We start from the raw sequence: 20,330 nt of genomic DNA, 5'->3' as shown, positions 1-20,330 counted from the left end.
TTTCTAAACCTGAAAAAATGAATAATTATTTTAATGGAATCTTGTATTTACCTCATTATTTTTCTTGATTAAATCCTTTCTAATAGCAAACCCCGAATTATTATCAGCAGCAGCAGTAGCAGTAGTATCTAAATAGATAAATTCATTTGTTCCAGTTGATTTTGCATAATCTTCAGATAGTTCAACCAAACTCTTTACATTTATTACTTTGTATAAATTATTACAATCATAAACAATTTTTCCATTTTGTTTAACCACTAACTGATCAATTAATGAAGCTGCATTATTAATTAGAGCAATTTGGGCTCCATCATACTCAGCACCATCAGCAAGTTTATTTACTTTAAAACTTACTTCAAAATAACCATTAAACCAATCAAAATATGAACTTCTATCATTAATTGTAAAGTGATATCCGTTTTTTTGTTGCTTAACATTATTTCCCAAGACAGATATTAAAGCTGTATCTAATTGAATAGGAGTTAATTCATATCTTTCACAATATTCTTTTGTTCTAAACATGTATATATTATATATTATTTTATTTTTTATTAAAGTTAAAACTTTAGTTTTTATAAATTAATCTGTTAATACGTTTACGTGTCCCAGATCCTGACAATATTCTATTTATTCTCATATGAATATCTTCCTCATTATTATTTTTATTATTATTTTTACTGTTATTCTTTTCTTGTAATTCCTTAGCAATTAAATTACCAACTGCCGGAGCAGGTTTCTTTTTAAATTTTTCAACAAGTTTTGCTGCAGCTAAATTTCCAGCTTCTGTTCCAACCTTTTTTGTTCCACTTTCAAGTGCTGCTTTTCCTGCTGTTTCCAAAGCTTTTTTTCCAGCTGTGCAAATTTGAAGATGCAACTCCGCTTGAAAGCAATTCGTTAAAGTGTCAAAGATACCTTTTCCCATGTATGATTTTCTTCTCCTGTGTGAGCATCAACATAAATAAATATTCCTTTATTTTGTCATAAACTTTTTTGTACATTATATAAAACTAAATTTTAATAAAGTTTTAAAACTTAAGTTTTAATTAAATTTCTTTTAAAATTAGTGTAAAACTTGTTTCAACCTCATTAAAATTAATTATTCTACCAAATACATCTGTAATATATTTCTAATTGAATTTATAAATATATTTATTAATTTCAGAATACCCAAAACTCTTTGTGGTTTTTTGTAAATGGATAAGCTCTTGTTAAATCTGCAGTACTTAAAGCATAAATAATATCACTGAAATTACCATCAACAAGTGAATTATCAATAAGATCACAATGAATGTAAATTGTACCCACAGAGTTTAGTTATATTTGGTGTTTTAGTTCCCCATTCAGTATTTTCCAATTTTTTTTTCTCAAATCCAAGTAATGTATGAAAATTTGATATTTCCAAATCCAACTTAAAATTATCTTTAATTGAAATCAAAATCTTAAAACTACTTAAATCAAATTCCAAACTTATTGGAGCAATGTCTGATTTATCAAATTCATAATCATCATTACTTATTAATGTTTCTCTAATATAATTATTAATATCTGTGTAACTGTAAGAACCATTTGTAAATATGATATCTTTCCAATCCTTACCATTATGATAACTAATTCTTTTATTGTCATATTCATCACTAATATTATGCCAAGAATAGGTCATAGTGTTAATACTTTCCAAACCAACAACATAAATTTTATTTTTATCTAAAATTAAAGAACGACTAAATCTGATTGTAAAATCACTCGGTTTATTTTTATTATCTTTAACTGTTTCAGAACTTAATACTATTTTTTGTTCCATTTATATATAATTAAAAACTTTAATTAAAAACTAAATTCAAGAAAAATAATTTTTATAAAACATTTCATGTTGTTCTGGTAACAATGTTTTCATTTTTAATAGTTCATCAATTATTCTAATACCTTCATTTTTTAGTTCTTCATTATTATTTCCAGCATTAATTGAACCACAAATTAACTCCAAGTCATTAACCAATTCTTTTGGATTACATGGACAAACGTCATAACCTTGTCCCCTAATTACTTTTTTAAATTTCATAGATCTTTTATTGATAGGTAATCCTGATTTTTCTGTTAATTCTTTGAATATTTTTCTTGAATGAATTGAATGTTTTTTATTATTGTTATATCTTTTATTAATCAAATCAATTAAATCATCATCAACTTTAGTGTTAATTACTTCTTTTCCAGTTATTCTATCCTTAGCAATTAATTTGTTTTGACTATAAAGTTTATTTAAGTTAATAATTAAATTACCATATTGTCCATTTGGTAAAACTTTATATGGGTTATGATGTTTTATTCCTTTTCCTTTTTTATATATAAGCTCCGTACCAAGAATATAATTTAATCGTTTTTTGTACTTTATCAGTTCGCCTTGTTTACGTTTTAATTCTTTTGCTTCTTCTTGCTTATTTGGATCTTTTGATCTTGATTTGCTTGTTATTGGACCATTTAATTTTTTAATATTTCCAGTAACCTTATCTATTGTAGCTTCAAGATTGTCTTCATTTATTTTATCTGGATTAGATTCATCTGCATTTAAAAGGTCAAATATTTCAGACGGTTTGGAATATTCATATTCTTCTAAAACATCATTATCCACAAAAGCATCTAAATCTACTGTATGTATTTTTTTTTCTTTCGGTCTTGCTCCCAGTTCTTCTGATTCTTCAGTTGTATCATCAGTTGTTTCAGTTATTCCCATCTTTTTTCTTCCATAATCTTCTAATCTTTTAAGTTCATCTTGAGAAACCCGTCCAACAGATTCATCTCCCCAATCTATTGGTGTATAGGGAGCCGGTTTTGGTGGTAATAATCGTATTGGTTCTTTTGGTTCTTGGAATAGCTGTGGTACACCCTGGTATGTTTGTATGTCTTTCATTTCATCACCTAGTAACGCTAATTGTTGTTTTATTCCAGGTAATGCCTTTAACTGACTTGATAATTGTTCTTTTTGACTTTCTATTTTTTCAGTAATTGGCTTATAAATTTCAGTATACATATCCCGATTTGTAGCTTTTCTTATTTTTTCTCTCATTATTTCTTCTCTAAGATCTCTCATCTTTTTCCCGACTAATTTTTTTCTTATTATCATTTCATTAAGTTCTGATTGCATTTATATAATAATGTAAGATAATGTAAAATAATGTAAGATAATGTAAAATAATGTAAAATAATGTATTATTATATATAAATGGAAATTCCAAATTATGATACAAAAAATGATAAATCCAATAACTTTAAACAATTTTATCCTTTTATGCCAGATTCATGTTTTAGAATGTTAATATGTGGATCGTCAGGATCGGGAAAAAAACAAATACATTAATGCATATACTTCGAAAACCTTTTTATAATTATGATAATTATACTTGTATGCTAAAAACTTAGAACAATCTAAATATCAAGATTTAATTAACAACTTAAGTCAAATTGCAAAAAAATTAAAGTAGATCCAAATGAAATACTTGAATATTCAGCTGATCCCGACCAAATTGAACCTTGTGAGAATCTTGAATCAGAAAAACAAAAAGTAGTAATATTTGATGATTTTGTATGTGAAGATAAAAAGGTTCAAAATGAAATAACAAAATACTTTATTCAAGGACGTCACAAAAACTGTTGTGTTATTTATTTAAGTCAGTCTTACTATAAAACACCAAAGATATTCGAATTAACTGTTCACATTATATTTTATTTGAAAGTCCAGGTAAAATGGAAAATAATAGGATTTGTGATGAACAAAATATAGATCGTGATTATTTGCTAATGCAACAAATCAAAAATATAAATTTCTTATATATTGACAAAACAAGGAAGTTTTTAAAAAAAACTTTACTGGTAATATATAATGGGAGTTTTTAATAATATAGAACAAATAAGTGAACCTGACAGTATAAGTAAAGTTAAATTTGATATTGATTTAAGTGATTATGCTACTAAAAAACAATACAAAAAGCTTAGAAAGGACATGGAATCATATCTTCACAGAAATAAGGAACTTGATAACACAATGAACAGAGCATTAGATATGGGAGGTAATAAAATAATCAACCTAGGAAATCCAGATAAATCCACCGATGTAGTTTCAAGACGATTTATGTTTAAAAAAGTTCAAAGTGTAATAGATGACTATAATCTTGAAGATATCAAATCTATAAAACAAACACTAGAAGTAGAAGTAAAGAATATTGAAGAATTAACAAAAGATTTTAAAAAGAATTCATTATTAATTAATCAATTACAAGGTAAAATTGAAGAAGAAATGAAAGCTATGGTTGATTCTATTAAAGAACTTGAAGAGAAATCTGATTTGACAGATGCCAACATAAAAGAAGTATTTCGAGTTAATTTAAACATTTTATTCACTCAAATTCAAGAATTAAAAGATACTATGATTAAACATGAAGAACTAAAAGACAAGATTATTGAAGCTGAGAAAAAGTTACAAAATATGTATCAGTTAGAAATCAGAACAGAAATAAATAAACTAAATACTGAAATGGCAAAAGGGAATCAAGATTTACTCGACACATTTTCAAATAAATTTGCAGAATATAAATCTGAATTGGAAAAGGCAGCTTCACAAAGAGGTGATGATCATGACACAGCATTAGATGACTTTAAAAAAGAAATTAATTCTAAAATAGATGACTTTAAAAAACAAATTCGAAATTGGATTAGTATTGTTGACAACCGTCACAATTTAAAATATGCAGAATTAAGTAATATTACAAAAAAATTACAAGAAGATATTAATGAATTTAATGCTAAAGTTGAAGAACATAAAAATGAACTGGACTTTGTAGTTGAAAAATCAGTTAAACAAGGAGAGTTAATTACTGTTAATACTGAAGCAATTAAGATAATTAATGATAAAATTAAAAAAATAATAAATGATTTAGACTCTGTAGTTAAAATATCAGATAAACAAGGAGAATCAATCACTGCTAATACTCAAGTAATTACTGCTAATACTAAAGCAATAACCACTAATGTTGGAGAAATTACTACTAATACCCAAGAAATTACAAAAGTAAAAAATGTTTTCTTAAAACAAGAAACACAACTAGCTAGAACAAAAGGTGTTGTTGACAATTTATCTGCTTCTGAAGTTGCTACAACAAAACGAGTTGATGATTTAGCTGAAATAATTCTTAAACTTAAAAAGAAAGACAGAAAAATAGAAAAAAGGGTAGAGGAAGTAAAACATGAAGTGTTTCTCTTTGAATACTATTATAATCATACTTTTGATTACATACAAATGAAAAAGTATTTTGACCGTCGTGGTGCCTGGATACATTCAACATATAAAAATATGGCCGATCTGAACTATTTAAATATATTTGAAATAAGACCTGGAATTACTGTAGATTATGAAGATTTTATAAACACAAACCAAAAATATAAAATAGATGTACTAGATATGATTTTGAGTGGTGTGTTTATAGTCAGAAAAACCGGAACTTATATAATAGATATTAAGATTTTATTAAAGGGTGCGAGCTCCCCGGGTGAACCGTATAAACCGACTAAAAGCCCAATATCAAATTTTATATTTAGGTGGCGAAATAATAGACCTCAGGATGATATTTTTCTTGATATATTTGATAATGTAAATATAACAGCTGAGGCAGCTGAGGACTTTGACACTGATAAGTTAATATCTATGTATAAGAAAAAAATTAAAATTTATCTAAAACAAGGGACAGTGTTTGATATTCATCCTTATGACGATTCAGCATCTACAGAATTAACATTTATGCTTTTGATGGGGAGTTACATCAGATTCTACATATCGGACGAACCTGTATCCTATGATAGAAACATACTTTTGGATTAAAGGTTTAATTAAAAGCTTAATTAATTACTGTGTTTTTATTTAACTGGAATAATTAATATAATGGGAATATTCAATAATATAAATGAAAAAGTAAATAAAATAGAAAGATGGACGTCGACACAAATTAAAAGAAAACCTCCATTGTTTTTAACAAGTTATACCCAAGATACCGATGGTGGATTATTTCAATGGAAAACTGTAAATGCTAGTCCTGGTTTAGTTTTAAAATGGTAATAATGTAAGAATTAATTTTAATTGCATCTTAATATTCTTGTTGATGCAATTAAATTAGATAAAGGAGAAGCTAAATTACAAATAAAAAATAAGAAAAAGTAATTCTTCAAAGTTATCATGTAAAAAAATAATAGAAAAAATGAATCTATTTCTATTAATTATGCAAATGAATTTAAAATAAATGATGTTATTTATATTAATTCTTTAAACGTTACGAATATTCAGTTAACAATTTATGGTTCTATAATTTAAGTTTTAATTTAAGAATTAATTTAAGTTTTAATTTAAGAATAAGCTAATGTATCAATACCATTATCAAGAATATATCTTTTATCATCATAACATGATAAAGATGTTTTATTTATAACATAACTGGAAAGATTGTGTTTATCAGAACGAATAACTTTAAAGGTGTGATTACTTTGGGTTGAATTAAAAGTATCTTTATAATTTTTATGAACTATTGTTTTCTTAACAACAAGTTTTTTAATTCCTTTACATTTTTTAACATTAACTTCGTTTTCTAATAAATAAGAATACATTTTACTTCTTAATCCGACAAATTCAACAATTACTACACCGGCAGCTTCATCTTTAAATTTTCCAATTACTTTTTTATTATTATCGAAATAAAATTTTGAGTTGTTATCGTAATCACTATTATCAAATAAATCTTTGTCCTTATAAAAATCCTCATACGCATCTTTGGTTTTTATTTCATAGCATAATGAATCAGTGTCAGTAAACAATAATTTACAATTACTCTCGTACTTTTCCTTAATGTAATTATAATGAAAATCATACATTAAATATTTTGATAAATCTAGAATGCACATTCCAAATAACAAGGGCTGTTTAATAACAAACTTTCTTTTATTCTATGAATACCAAAAAGGTTAGAGTTAAACATCGTTGAACTAACAAATGAAGGTTTGGCTATGTATTTTAATAAAATATTTTCATCATGTGTTAATTTAATATTAACCCTCTTACGTAAATTCTCCATCGTCTTACCGAATACAGAATTGTTCATTAACTTAAAAAAGTCCTTTTCAAATGAATTTTTTGCTTTAGATCTTTTTTGAGTATTAAAATCAATATACTTTTTTAACCAAGGACTTTCGTCAAAAGTTAATATTTTATGTATTTTTGATACTTTTAACCCTAATTGTGTATATTGTTCAAGATTTTTATAATGAACTACATAATTTTGTTTTTTCATTAAAGTTGGAACCAACTTCTTACATTACTTTTTCCTATTTCAAATTCTGTTTTAATATTTTTACTATAATCAGAAAGCCATTGATCTGGTATTTTAATTTTTTCAGGAGCCAAAGGATAATCATTGTGGGTTTTATGTAATTCTTTTGGATATTCAAGATCACATTCAACTATAAAGTTAGTTTTACCTTTTGCAATTAATTTCTTGAATTGTTTTTCGGATATAAATTTAAAGTTTCCAGAGGGCAAAGGTTGACACATAGCCCAACCGTAAAGGTTATTGGCGTCGAGGTACATAATGTATTTACTTTTTTCTTTTGGATCATAATCCTTCATATATTTATTGTTTGCTTTACTGTATCTGTTTGAAATATAACTTATTCCTCCTCTCAGTCCTTTTCAATAAAAGATACATATCAATATCAGTTATTAAATCTAACTTAATTCCAGTCATTTTTAACATTGCATCCCAAGCTAACAGGACTACTAAAATAATTACAAGGATCTAATTTGTAGTACTCTAAACATAGTTTTCTAAAATTTTCAAATACATCAGCTAAAAGTAATACGTCAGTTTTTAAATATAGATCATGATATTCTCCCATTGTTTTTATTTTAAATTTTTTCCAGATATTTTTAGCATGTTCGTATTCATTATCAGAAATATTAGTTTCATTTAAAATTGAATAAAAATCTTCTTTAGAAGGTAATTTTGTTTCTTTGAATTTTTTAAATGAATCCATGTAATCATATGGATAAACACCTTTTGTTTTTAATAAATTAATGCTTTCACAATCAAATTCTTGAGATAAGTATTTAAATTCTGGAATATTTTTTACTAAGTTATCTAATGATTGAGACATAAATTGGAATGAATCAATAAAGACCAAGTCGGAAATCATAAATGCCATATATCTTTCCATATTGTTAGGAATAACATTAATTTCTTTTTTAAATTTCCCTATTTGTTGCATAATAAAATGACCGTCATAACCTCTTAAATTATGAAAAATAACAGGAATTTTATGTGTTAGTTTAAAATTAATATTACATTCTGAGTGAGCACTTCCTCTGAATTTTCCTGTTATATGACAGTGGTCACGTACTGGCACTTCACCTTCTATATATTCTTTTTCACAGATATGACAAAACTTTTGTTTTTTAAATTCACTTTCATCTTTTTTAGACATTCTTAGTTCTTTGTTAAAATGTTCTTTAAATATTTCTTTACAATATTCATTTTCCTCAAGCATTTTTTCAATAAACTTATAAACTGCATTAGGACCTCTATAAATCTGGGTTGGTTTAGTATATTTATCGTCATAACAACAAACAACTTTATAGCCGTAACCACAATCTATATGATTTTGATATGGTTCAGTAAATGAAGATTCAGTTGATGGTAAAACAGTTAAAACTTTTTTAGTTATTGATTCAAAATCAGCATAAATTACAAAAGGTACTGCTAAACCTTTATGATAATTTTTAAATTGTACTTTACTTCCCTCTTTTGGCATTTTTACGCCTTGGATACCATTAATAGCTAAACAATTTGGAATATGTTCATTTAATATTCTTTCTTGAGTAAAATTCTGTAAACATGATTTACAAAAATATTTTCTATGTTGGTCTTTGGTTTTGTTAGTCATTAATCTATTAAAGTCTTTTATCCAAACATAATGTTGGACTACAGTGGCTTTAGCCCTCTTACAGTCATCATCAGTTATTTTATCATTTATTTTATCAGTTATTTTATCATTTATTTTATCATTAGTAATTAATAACATATCACAGTGTTCTTCGTATTGATATTTTGATATGTACAATTGATAAATACTATTTTCTTCATAACCAAAAATATTAAATGATATTTCATTTAAAACTTCTATTTTAGGTATTTGATTTAATGTAACAGGAAATTTAATTCCAGTATAATCAAGATCGTTTATATGTTTTTTATATTTTGAAATATTTGAGGATTTTTTTCAACAGGAAATTTGTAAGCTAATGACACCATCTAAAACATTCGTTATCATCATTCTTTATATTTATTAATCCTTTCATTGAATTTTGTAATGGTTTGGTAATTCTAAATAACTTGAAGCTGCCAATGGACTATACTTATATCTATTTATATAATGAGCATCAACTGACTCTATTCTCCAGCCACTTCCTTCAGAAATCCAATTACCAATTCTATTTATTATTTCATCAAAAGCTGATGTAAAGTTTTTTTTATTTCATTTGTGTTAATAATTTCTAAAGCCTTTGATTGAAAATAAGCTGATTTATTAAATTTTATCAGTTTTATCCATTTTTGCAAAAGTTATTTTTAAAACAACGTTTATTTTTATACCTTTTAAAGTTTTAAGTTCAGATTTAAGTATTTCATAAGAGTCGTTTATAGTTAAATATAATTGATTCTTGGATCTTGTCTATATGTAATTTTAATTTCAAATTTCTTATAATATTGTTTTGTAGATCTCTCGATTTCCATCTATATATTATATTTAGAAAAAAAATCTTCAAGCAAAAAAGGATTAAAAAAATAATAAAATAAATAATAAAAAAAATAAAGTTTTAAATTATCTTTAAGAAGAATTAAAATATTTAAACTTATATCTTTTTCCATTAACTTTTGATATTCAACATTTTACTCGGTTTGTCCCTTCACAACACATTTTTATTAACCCAGCATTAATACCAAACTCTTTAGATGCTTTGTAAGTGCTTTTATATGTTTTTTCTTCATTAGTATCACAGTCGGTTACAATAACTTTTTTAGGATTGTTTCGATAATTATTTGGTCTGGGACAATCGCATAATCTTTCAGCATTTTCTTCTTCAGTTAATAGACAACCACAATTCCATTCAAATAAATTATTTTTTAAAAGATAAGGATCTATAACATTTTGTAATTTATCAATGACATGATTTTTATATTCATCGCTAACTATTTGATCAAGTTTTGATTTAATAACATTTCTTCTTTTAAGAACTTTCTTATATGAATTTTCATCTGGATTCATTATTTCTCCTAAAGTGCTAGATAATTTTGGCATAATCATTCTATCTACCTTTCTATTAACCATCTATATATAATATACTTATAGAAAAAAATCTTTAAAAAACACACGTAAAATTTAATACAGCTCTTCTTCTTTTTTACTTTTATATCCGTTAAGTTTAAATTCCTTCATATGCATTTCAAGAGGTGTTGAATAATTTTTTTCTTTCTGCATTTCTAATAGTATTGTAAAAATATCCTGAATAACTTTTTTCTCTTCTTCTTTATTTACTTTTCCGATATGTGCTTTTGTTATAAGTTGTTTTATTTTTTGATGATGTGTTTTTTAAAATAAATTTCTTGTCGTCAAGTTTTAGTCTGTTAGTAAATATGGGAATTACTGATGGAACAGCGCCAGCAACTGCTACAAATATAGGAATAGCTGGAACAAGTACTAATGCAGCTGAACAACCAAAAACACCTGCTGTAATATATAATCCGGTACTTACTCTCCCGCAAAATTTATAACTTTTTCTGTAAGCAGCAGCAAGTTTTTGTTAAGTGAATAATTAATTGATCTATTGTTTCTATTCCATTATTATTAGAAATAAGATTTTTATTACTCATTTATATAATTAAACTTTTTATTTCTAAATTAAATTTGTTCAAGATCGCTAAACGGAACCCAACTATTAAATTTTTCACTATAACCTTTCCATTTTACTAAAGCTTGTTTTTTCTTATAGTCTCGTCTAATAACTTTTTCAATTCTAAAAACTTCTTGTGTAGTAGGTAAAAGTTCTTGTCCGTAAAATGAACCTTGAACTATTTCATTATTTAAATCTTTAATAGAGTATGTTCTGGGATTTGTATTATTAATTTTATATATTATAAATATTTCCTCTGTCCAGTTTGGTGTATATCCTTTTTCAAAATGTCTTTTAAGTTTACTTAAGCGAACTCGATCACCAATTTTAAATTTTGCTTTGCTCTTTGGTATCTTTAAATCACCGTATAAATTAAAGTAAACAGTACCTTTATTTAAGTTTTTACTAGCTTCGGTTGGTGTCATTTTTATACTAGAATGTTTTGTTTTGTTATATTTATCAACCATATCCTGCAAATTATTTAAATAAGTATAAGTATTATTTGCTGTAAAAATTTCCACATTATTCTTTTTAAACTTCTATTAAATCTTTTCTATTACTACAGCCTTTCCTTCATTAAAGTATGATACATATTAATTTTATTTTATTCAAAAATGATTCAAAACTTTTTATTATAAAATTCTTTTCCTTCATCTACCATAAATTTACTGGTAATCGTCCTTCAGAAATTATTTTTTCAAATGCTTCAGTAACAGATTCTCCAGTTTTATTCTTTAATGGAATAACCCAAGCATATTTACTAAATATATCAATAACGGTTAACAAGTACTTTACTCCTTTATTATATTTTGAAAAAGCTTTCATGTCAACTAAATCAGCTGACCAAGTATCATCAATATCATTAACTATCACTCTTCGTTTCCCAAATTTCTTTTAATTGGTTTGTGTAATTCTTCTGCTAATTCATCGCTCCATGTGATTCCGGGGGTATACTCTACCCCTTTTCCCGTTTTTGACTTTTGTCCCAGCCCAAGTTTGTATTTTGTTTTAATTATAGGTTTCACAACTAAATGTTTTGCAATCTTTTCTCCAAATGTTTTTGATTTAGTTTTATTTAAATTGGAAAGCATTTATTTATCACATGTACCCTTTTTTACATCACTGTCATAGCAAAAATCATGGTCCATACATACTGCATCCAGTTCATTGACAGGGGGTCCATTATCTAGGGGATTTCCTGGCCCACAATAATTATATCCTGGAAGTGTTAAACCTTTCTTAGGTAATAAAGGTAACATTGCTTTATGAATATCTAAATTACCCCCTGTACTTTTAACAAACTTTGATTTCATTTTTCCACAAGATGAACAAGTAGCCCTTATCATTTTTCTCCCGTTTTTTGTTGTAACATAATGAGGATTTATATTATCAGTAAATCTTCTTTCTTTCAAACAATATATTTTATTCTGTAAACTCATCTATATCAAATGTATTTAAAATTATTTAAAGACTAATAATGTAGTTATTAATTCAAAATAAGTTTAAATACCTTTACATTTTATCAATAAAAATAATCTGCCAAAAGTTTGCCAAAAGTTTGCCAAGTTGGCAGACATTGTCACATTGCTGCCACTTGGCAGAAAAATGGCAGACTTTTGATTGGTTGAATTTGTGGTTTCCCACATAGCCATTTTCAGAAAATACAACGTAAATTCCAATATAACATTTTCAGAAAATATGTCAGCTATTTATAACCAGGTTTTCTGAAAATATGAGAAAACGAAAGTAAAGTTAAAACCTGTGGGTTTTTAATTGTCCGGCATTGGTCAGTTTAGGTCAAAGACTAAAATTAAGTTGGGTCAAAATCGGGCTCGCTTCGGTAGTTCTAATACTACTCTTTTCTTCTCAAAACATTGAAAATCAGACCCAAGAAAGATCGGTCAGAATATATAAGAGAAATGAAAATTAAAAAAGATTATCTAGTCAGTAGAACTGTACATAGCGCTTTTCAAGCTGACGCACCAAATGAAAGTAGTGACGTTATGCTGTATGTACACATTATTTATTTACCTGGGCTTCAATATTTTGTCTCAAGGTAAAACCTTTTTGAATACTGAGTGCAAAACAAGGGAGCAACCAGTATCGTTTTTTCACGAATTTTTTGTATGATCTTCTTCTATTTAACTGTTGCTCAAGGTGGTATTGATCCATTTGAGATCAGTACGCCGCACCTTATAACAGACAAGCAAGACGTCACCATCAATGACTTTCCAATACTTACATTGTTTTTAATTTTACCCATTTGTACACCTGTGTATACATGCATTTATTTCTGCTTTACGGATTTAAAGTTTAGGTGTTATACTTTTTACAAACTGCCAGATTTTTCTGAACGGGCTGTGTATTCATTTTTACCCTAGAAGATGACGAAGAACACCAAAATTCATGGAAACTCTTTTATGCAGTTTTGGACCAAACAGTATGTGTCAAGTCTATATTTTCACTATGAACAGCAATAGTTCAAGAAATAGTATTAAACACACAGTTGAATTACATAATCATCAATTTGCTGTCGATTTACTGTAGGTTCATGAAACGATATAGCGACCCTCCTATAAAAAAATTAAAATCATCCTTGTCCCCAGAAATTTGCTGGTATCCATTTACGTTCTTAATAAAGTACCTTGAATTGGGAGTGGATGGGACTTGAAGCCTTGGTAATTAAGGAAAGAGGCTTAGCCGTTAAGATCAATGCGTCTATATAATAACTTTATGCCTAAGGTAGCAGGGTACACTTCGAATTTTGGCTCCGTCAATATATGTAATAATTAGAACTTCGTATTTTTGGATGTCTGTAAATTACAATGAGAGATAATGATTGATGGCTGTTTAGAAAATTTAAACAGCTGATACATATAAAATTCTGATGTCAGTTGTAGAACTAACTTCTGCTAGTTTTGTACGAATTGATGAGTCATCTTCGGCACGGGAATTTCAAATCATTGAAGAGTTTCATGCTTGTTGATAGACACTTTGGTACATATTGCAATTTTGTGGAAAAAAAAACGAGATGGCTAGGCCGACATCACATTAATATCCTGTAATTATTCAGTACGTAGGGCCTATTAGATTGAGAATTGAAAAAAAGGACATTGTTCCTGCAGCGGGATCGTTGCAGGCTGTCCAAAAAGTGCAAAATTGATGATTTTGGCGTCTTATTTTTAATGGATAGAGTACAACTTTCGTTTTGATAACTTTCTGTATTCTTGTATGAGATTATAGATTGGCCATCCTGATTCAGCACATTAGGGAAGTGCACTATTACGACTCGCTAAATGTAAGCCTAGCCTTGCCCAAAATATTTGAATCCGAGTGTATTATGCTACCTAAGGTGGCAGGGGAGCGGTTTCGTAGTTTGGCCCATGTCGATTTTCTGTATTAACAGGACAGGGTAGATATAAAGGCATATCTATCTTACTGGTTATTTATCATTATTAATTCTTTAGGTTGGGAGACACATTCCACACCACCTGGGTATGCATCTATGTTCGCACTATACATATATGCTACGAAATTGGATTTAAAAATAGAAATGGATGAATGGCATAGTTCAAAGTGAGGCCCGGTTAGGCTATTTTTGGTCTATAAAATTTGGGTGCTGTGGCCGATTTTCACTACATCTGGCGTGGAAAGCGACAGGTGCATAGGACCGGAGAGGCGTCTTTATGTAGTCTATAGTATCTGCAATGGTCCGTAGTAGTTTCAAAGAAAAATAAGCAAAACCGAGATTTCTATGGATATTTCAACACTGGTACCCACACGTCAATGTGGAATTCGCAAATTTGCACTTCCCTGCCACCTAAGCAGATGAAATGTTTTAACCGTAGAAGATTTAGTAGTTGTGGTCAAATGTTGTTATTATTTGCCAGCTTTGGATTGGTTGAAAACTGTGTATGGAAACCCGTAGCATTCAATGAGACTTCAGCTGATTGGTTAAAAATGTGTTGCTTTGAATCATGAAAATATCCTTAAAATCTGGAAATATAATGTTTTCTGTGCATTTTGAAGTATTTTATGGCTGCCTGGCTATATATTTAACTTTGAAATTAGCAATTTAGTGAAGTAAGTACTTGTTGGAATTCACCACTAAATTCCATGCACAGTTGAGGGTGGTTGTCTTTGAATGGAAATAGAAAAAAAATGGATCCTGCATGCCCATGTAAAAATGTTATTTTTTGTGTCTGGAAGGCTATTTGACAGGGTAAATGGCACCTCATGTGTCAACAAAAGTTTTGAGGGGGTCATACAGAGTCATTTCTTACAATGTAAGCCTATGGAAAAATTAATAGCAGTGTCTGACCTTGTATTCAATAGAAACAGTAATTGTCACAACTAGTCAATTTCACGTTTAGAAGTAAACCGGAAGTAAGTTAAAAATCGCGGTAGCCGGTAATTTTTAAACAGAAAAGGTGAAAATGGAGTGAAAGAACAGTCCAAATTGAATGAAAATTATTTCTTTTGTCAATTATTAGAATGTAAGAATTATTTCTTTGCAACAAAAATGACTTTGATGATCTAACTGTTTCATAATTGAAGTTTGACCTGTTTTCGCGATGACTAGAAACGTTGCAAACGAAAGTACTTTCTGTGTTAGTCCTAAATATAAGACCTGACATAACTTATATCACTTTATAAGTTCGTTTAAATTGATATTTTATTTTTTATATTCCATGTTGTGTCAGGTCTTAACATTGAACTGAAATAACATATAGGCAATAGCACAAAAAATCGCTTCAGATTTAAATTTTGGTGTGAAGGATTTTTTTAACGACTTTCTGGCAAAAATGTGCTTTAAGAGAGCGATTAAAAGTTATATTTTACCTTGTTTGTTATTTATTATCCGATTGATTAATCCAGTAGCCAGTCCGTTGAAAATTTTGAATAGAGGGTGTAAACATGATTTGCATATCAGAATCATATTTTGAACGAAAGTTCTTTTCTTCTATTTTTCCAGTGTGGGACTTTGTATTGCATGGCATTGGCAATACTTCATTCACTTGTTTTTTGTGATCTGAATTTGAAGAATTTTGTCTTCAATTTCAAAGAAAAATTTTTTTACCAGGGGACAGAAGACACTGTTCAACGCCAGAAATTCCCTTACACAATATTTGTAGAATAAAACTTTTGTTTAAGAAAACGAACCATACCGACTGATATTTGTAGTATATGAATAACACATAATATCAACTGTCAATACCAGTTGGATGGAGCAGGCAGACAATTCAAATGTTGTTCATTTGTTGCTCAATTTTGTTGTATTTTTATATTTATAGAAATTCATTCAGATACAGTGAAAGATGTCGATGCTTGGAGGCATGACCTCATTTGTGGAGGCCACGTCACATAAAGACATGTTGATGCTAGCTGGACGACTGGTTGACAAACACTTACAGGAAGATCGCAACAGCCTTGACCTGTCGGAACTTCTTCGTGTTCCCTTGCATTGTGAGAGCTTATGATTTTTCTGTTTTCTGTAAACAAGAATTCAAAATTAATATTAATATCTTTTCACTGTATACAATAAAGCAGAGCGTTATACATAGCATAATTTTTCCAGCAGGGTGTAAACATTGTCATCTACTATGTTTTGACATAGACATAAAAATTATTTACTGCAAAAAATTTAAATCATTAATTTCATTGGCATGAACTTTCATGGTTTTGGTTAAAACGGCAATTTCGTGGGGATATGAATTCGTTGATTTCAACTTTCGAACATAAATGAATGGGAATTTTACTTGTTTGTTGGGTTTAAATTCCGTAGACTGACTCAACCACTGAATAAAAAAATTAGTCCCCCACGAATATTAATGATTTCACAGTATGTATAAATATTTTGTTCCATTGCAGCTCAGCCCAGTGTAAGCGGTCTCCATGACTTTGACTATCCCAGCTTGCTGGAGACTGGTATAGGGCTTGATGCTCTCTCAGAGATTTCAAACTTAAAAAGAGTTCCTTTACCTCCAGAACTTGTCGAACAGTTTGGACGTATCCTTAAAAATGATTGCAATATAATTATTGTTCTAGATCTTAAAATGTTAGTCTTTATTCCGATTTAATCAGGTCTGTCTGACCTCAGAGGCCATAGTGATAATTAACCATACTTTGTGTCATGATTTTTTTTAAAAGATGCATGTGTTAGTATGTTCATTTCCAATTGAGTATTACTTGAAAGCTCAGCAGTTCCTGTTCTAACTTTTATATTGACATTCTGTTTCTTTGACATATTTTTGAATCAACTAGTCTTGCATACTTTGGAAGTAATAAATCATTAAAAAAGTGTCTATGAACAGCTTTTGTAAGTGCGTTCTAATGCCTGATCAGAGCACATTTTCTGTCAGTAGCTTCAGGTAAAATGTTTATAACTTGTATGGTGTATGAAGATTGAAGAAGTGCTTCAATTTGAGCATTACAACCTCCTTTCAGGTCAGTGTATTTTTTTAATTTTGAATTCATCTGCTTTATAAAGCTTCATTTTGAGAAGCACATTTATGTTGTAGATGTATCAGAGATATTTTTGCTTTATTCAGTTAATCATAATGTTTATTGTTAAAAAGTTTAAATTAAAGATCATAAATCCTTGACTGGTGATCAGGAATGCAGTGTAACTGCATGATGGGACTGTTTCCAGAAATAGAAAGAGCCTGGTTATCTATTGACAGTGATATATTTGTCTGGAAATATGAAGATGGGTGAGTCTGTTGAGTTAAACATTGTCAAGTAAGGTACACCTTTTCTTTTGCTTTTCATAATCCTACTGAATCAAATATTCAGAATGTGAAAAAAAGCTCAGAAGCATTTACTGTGTGAGATTAATATCCGTGTGTTTTCTTTGGAATTTAAGTGACATTTCACTATTCTTGATTTGTAGGATTTGTAATCAGCTACGTGTGACCTGTACACTATTAATCTTTAGCCTGCTGGCGGCAAGTGATTCTGACTTTTTATGCCCCTGAAGGGAGGCATATTAGTTTTCAACTGTTCGTTCGTTCGTTAGTTCGTCCATTCGTTTGTCACAACGTTAACTTTTTGCATGAAGGCACTTTACTCGCGAATCACTGCACGCAGGACCTTCAAACTTCACCTGCTGATAGAACTTATTGAGTACGCCACCCCTACTGACCTTGGGGTCACCAGGTCTAAGGTCAAGGTCACAGGGGCCAACGTTAACTTTTTGCATGAAGGCACTTTACTCGCTAACCACTGCACCCAGGACCTTCAAACTTCACATGCTGATAGTACTTATTAAGTACACCACACCTACTGACTTTGGGGTCACCAGGTCAAAGGTCAAGGTCACAGGGGCCAATGTTAACTTTTTGCATGAAGGCACTTTACTCGCGAACCACTTCACCCAGGACCTTCAAACTTCACATGCTGATAGTACTTATTGAGCTGATAGTACTTATTGAGTACACCACCCCTACAGACTTTGGGGTCACCAGGTCAAGGTCACAGGGCAGGGCCCTCAATCGACTGTTTTTACCGCCGAATTTCGGCTGCTTCCCTCACTAAAATAGTATCATTTTTTCCCCCATACAGGGTCAGAAATTTCCCCCTGAATGTCCTGGTCATGCTGAAAAAAATTTGATCAAAATCGGACAAGAAATAGCCAATTTATAGATAATTATCTGTTTGTATGTCACCAAATATTGCTATAAAATTATGTTTTTACCGTATAAGCTTAATATTGATGAAAATTTCTTTAGATGTAGGTTGTCTGATAATTCACCCTTTTGGCAAAATTAAAGCGAAATTTCCCCGCCTTGGAGCTGCGGACCCCTTCCCCCAAAGTTGAGTGAGGGCCCTGCAGGGACCAATGTTAACTTTTTGCATGAAGGCACTTTACTCACGAACCACTGCACCCAGGACCTTCAAACTCAACATGCTGATAGTACTTACAGAGTACACCACCCCTACTGACTTTGGGGTCACCAGGTCAAAGGTTACGGTCACAGGGGCCAACGTTAACTTTTTGCATGAAGGCACTTTACTCGCGAACCACTGCACCCAGGACCTTCAAACTCTACATGCTGATAGTACTTACTGAGTACACCACCCCTACTGACTTTGGGGTCACCAGGTCAAAGGTCACGGTCACAGGGGCCAACGTTAACTTTTTGCATGAAGGCACTTTACTCGCAAACCACTTCACCCAGGACCTTCAAACTTCACATGCTGATAGTACTTATTGAGTACACCACCCCTACTGACTTTGGGGTCACCAGGTCAAAGGTCAAGGTGCTGTGGGGGCATTTGTCACCATTAGTGACAGCTCTTGTTACTCTTTGGACCACCCAGGAATCTGTCATCTACCATGGAAATTAAACTTCAAATTATTTCAGTGAATAGCTTAAGGTTGTCTGAAAATAGGAGGAAGGGGCTTCTATTATTGTCTTGGAAAAAATATTAGTATATGGCATTTATCGAAGCCAGGTATTTTGTGAATTTGTCTGGTCAAATTAATGCCAAGAAAAAGTCTGCTGACGGTCGCAGCTTGTAAGCTTTGTACTTGTTGCATTACCAACAGTTGAAACATAAAAAAGTCTCTGTGGCTTTAGTAGTATTGTTTTAGCAAAAAAAATTATAATACTAGAGTTTGTATTTTGCAGCAGCACTGAGGTTGTTGCTTTGGTGATTAAGTTGCATGAAACAGTACCTACACATGGCTAAGTTGAAAATTAATGTAGTAGGTTTTTATTGTCTGAAAATAAAGGAAACAACAAACATACTGAAGGCATTTATCGAAGCCAGGAATTTGTGTATTTACATTACTGGTCAAACTAATGCCAAGAGGAACATCTGCTGACGGTCGCAGCCTGTAGATTTTACAGTTGTTGCATTACCAACAGTAGAGACATAAATTGACATAATGCTTTATTTCTGCAATGGGAAGTCGAAATTGAACCAAGTTCTATTATTGGCATAATGTATTTGTGCTATTCCCTAAATTTATGTTTATGTTTTCAATAATCAAAATTTTACAGGTTAGTCAGTCGTTGCAATTATTTTTGCTATGAGCTAACTGAAACATTCAAGCCTGTTTTTTTAGCTCACCTGAGCAAGGTGAGTTTTTGTGATTGCTCGATGTCTGTCGTCTGTCAACATTTAGCTTGTGTATGCGATAGAGGCTGTATTTTTCAACTGATCTTCATGACATTTGGTCAGAATGATTACCTTGATGAAATCTAGGCCAACTTCGAAAATGGGTCATCTGGGGTCAAAAACTAGGTCACTAGGTCAAATCAAAGAAAAACTGTGTGTTTTTATGCCCCCCTTCAAAGGAGGGTTATATTGCTTTGCAGATGTCGTTCGGTCGGTCTGTATATAGACC

At 29.9% G+C, this 20,330-nt stretch overlaps 1 protein-coding gene and 1 non-coding gene across 4 annotated transcripts in view; both read left to right on the top strand.

Annotated features, from left to right (window-relative positions):
- The first annotated feature begins 15,351 nt into the window (after positions 1-15,351).
- LOC123523950 (nuclear pore complex protein Nup155-like) overlaps positions 15,352-20,330 on the top strand; it is a 35,036-nt gene continuing 30,057 nt past the window's right edge. For 2 of the 3 annotated variants that reach the window (XM_045301748.2, XM_045301746.2), the window contains exons 1-4: positions 15,352-15,471; positions 16,270-16,441; positions 16,847-16,984; positions 17,592-17,688. In XM_045301748.2, the coding sequence (XP_045157683.1) occupies positions 16,294-16,441; positions 16,847-16,984; positions 17,592-17,688 (383 nt within the window). In that variant the 5' untranslated portion in view covers positions 15,352-15,471; positions 16,270-16,293. The remainder of the gene's footprint in view (positions 15,472-16,269; positions 16,442-16,846; positions 16,985-17,591; positions 17,689-20,330) is intronic. The other variant, XM_045301747.2, reaches the window with a different exon arrangement.
- Positions 19,730-19,859, top strand: LOC123525971 (small nucleolar RNA SNORA16B/SNORA16A family). The gene has a single exon (XR_006681510.2). It is a non-coding gene; the product is annotated as a small nucleolar RNA SNORA16B/SNORA16A family (small nucleolar RNA).

This window comes from Mercenaria mercenaria, chromosome 3, assembly GCF_021730395.1.
Source record: "Mercenaria mercenaria strain notata chromosome 3, MADL_Memer_1, whole genome shotgun sequence".
Taxonomy (NCBI): domain Eukaryota; kingdom Metazoa; phylum Mollusca; class Bivalvia; order Venerida; family Veneridae; genus Mercenaria; species Mercenaria mercenaria.
The sequence above is the reverse complement of the archived record's forward strand: the minus strand, read 5'-3'. Positions and strand labels throughout refer to the sequence as shown.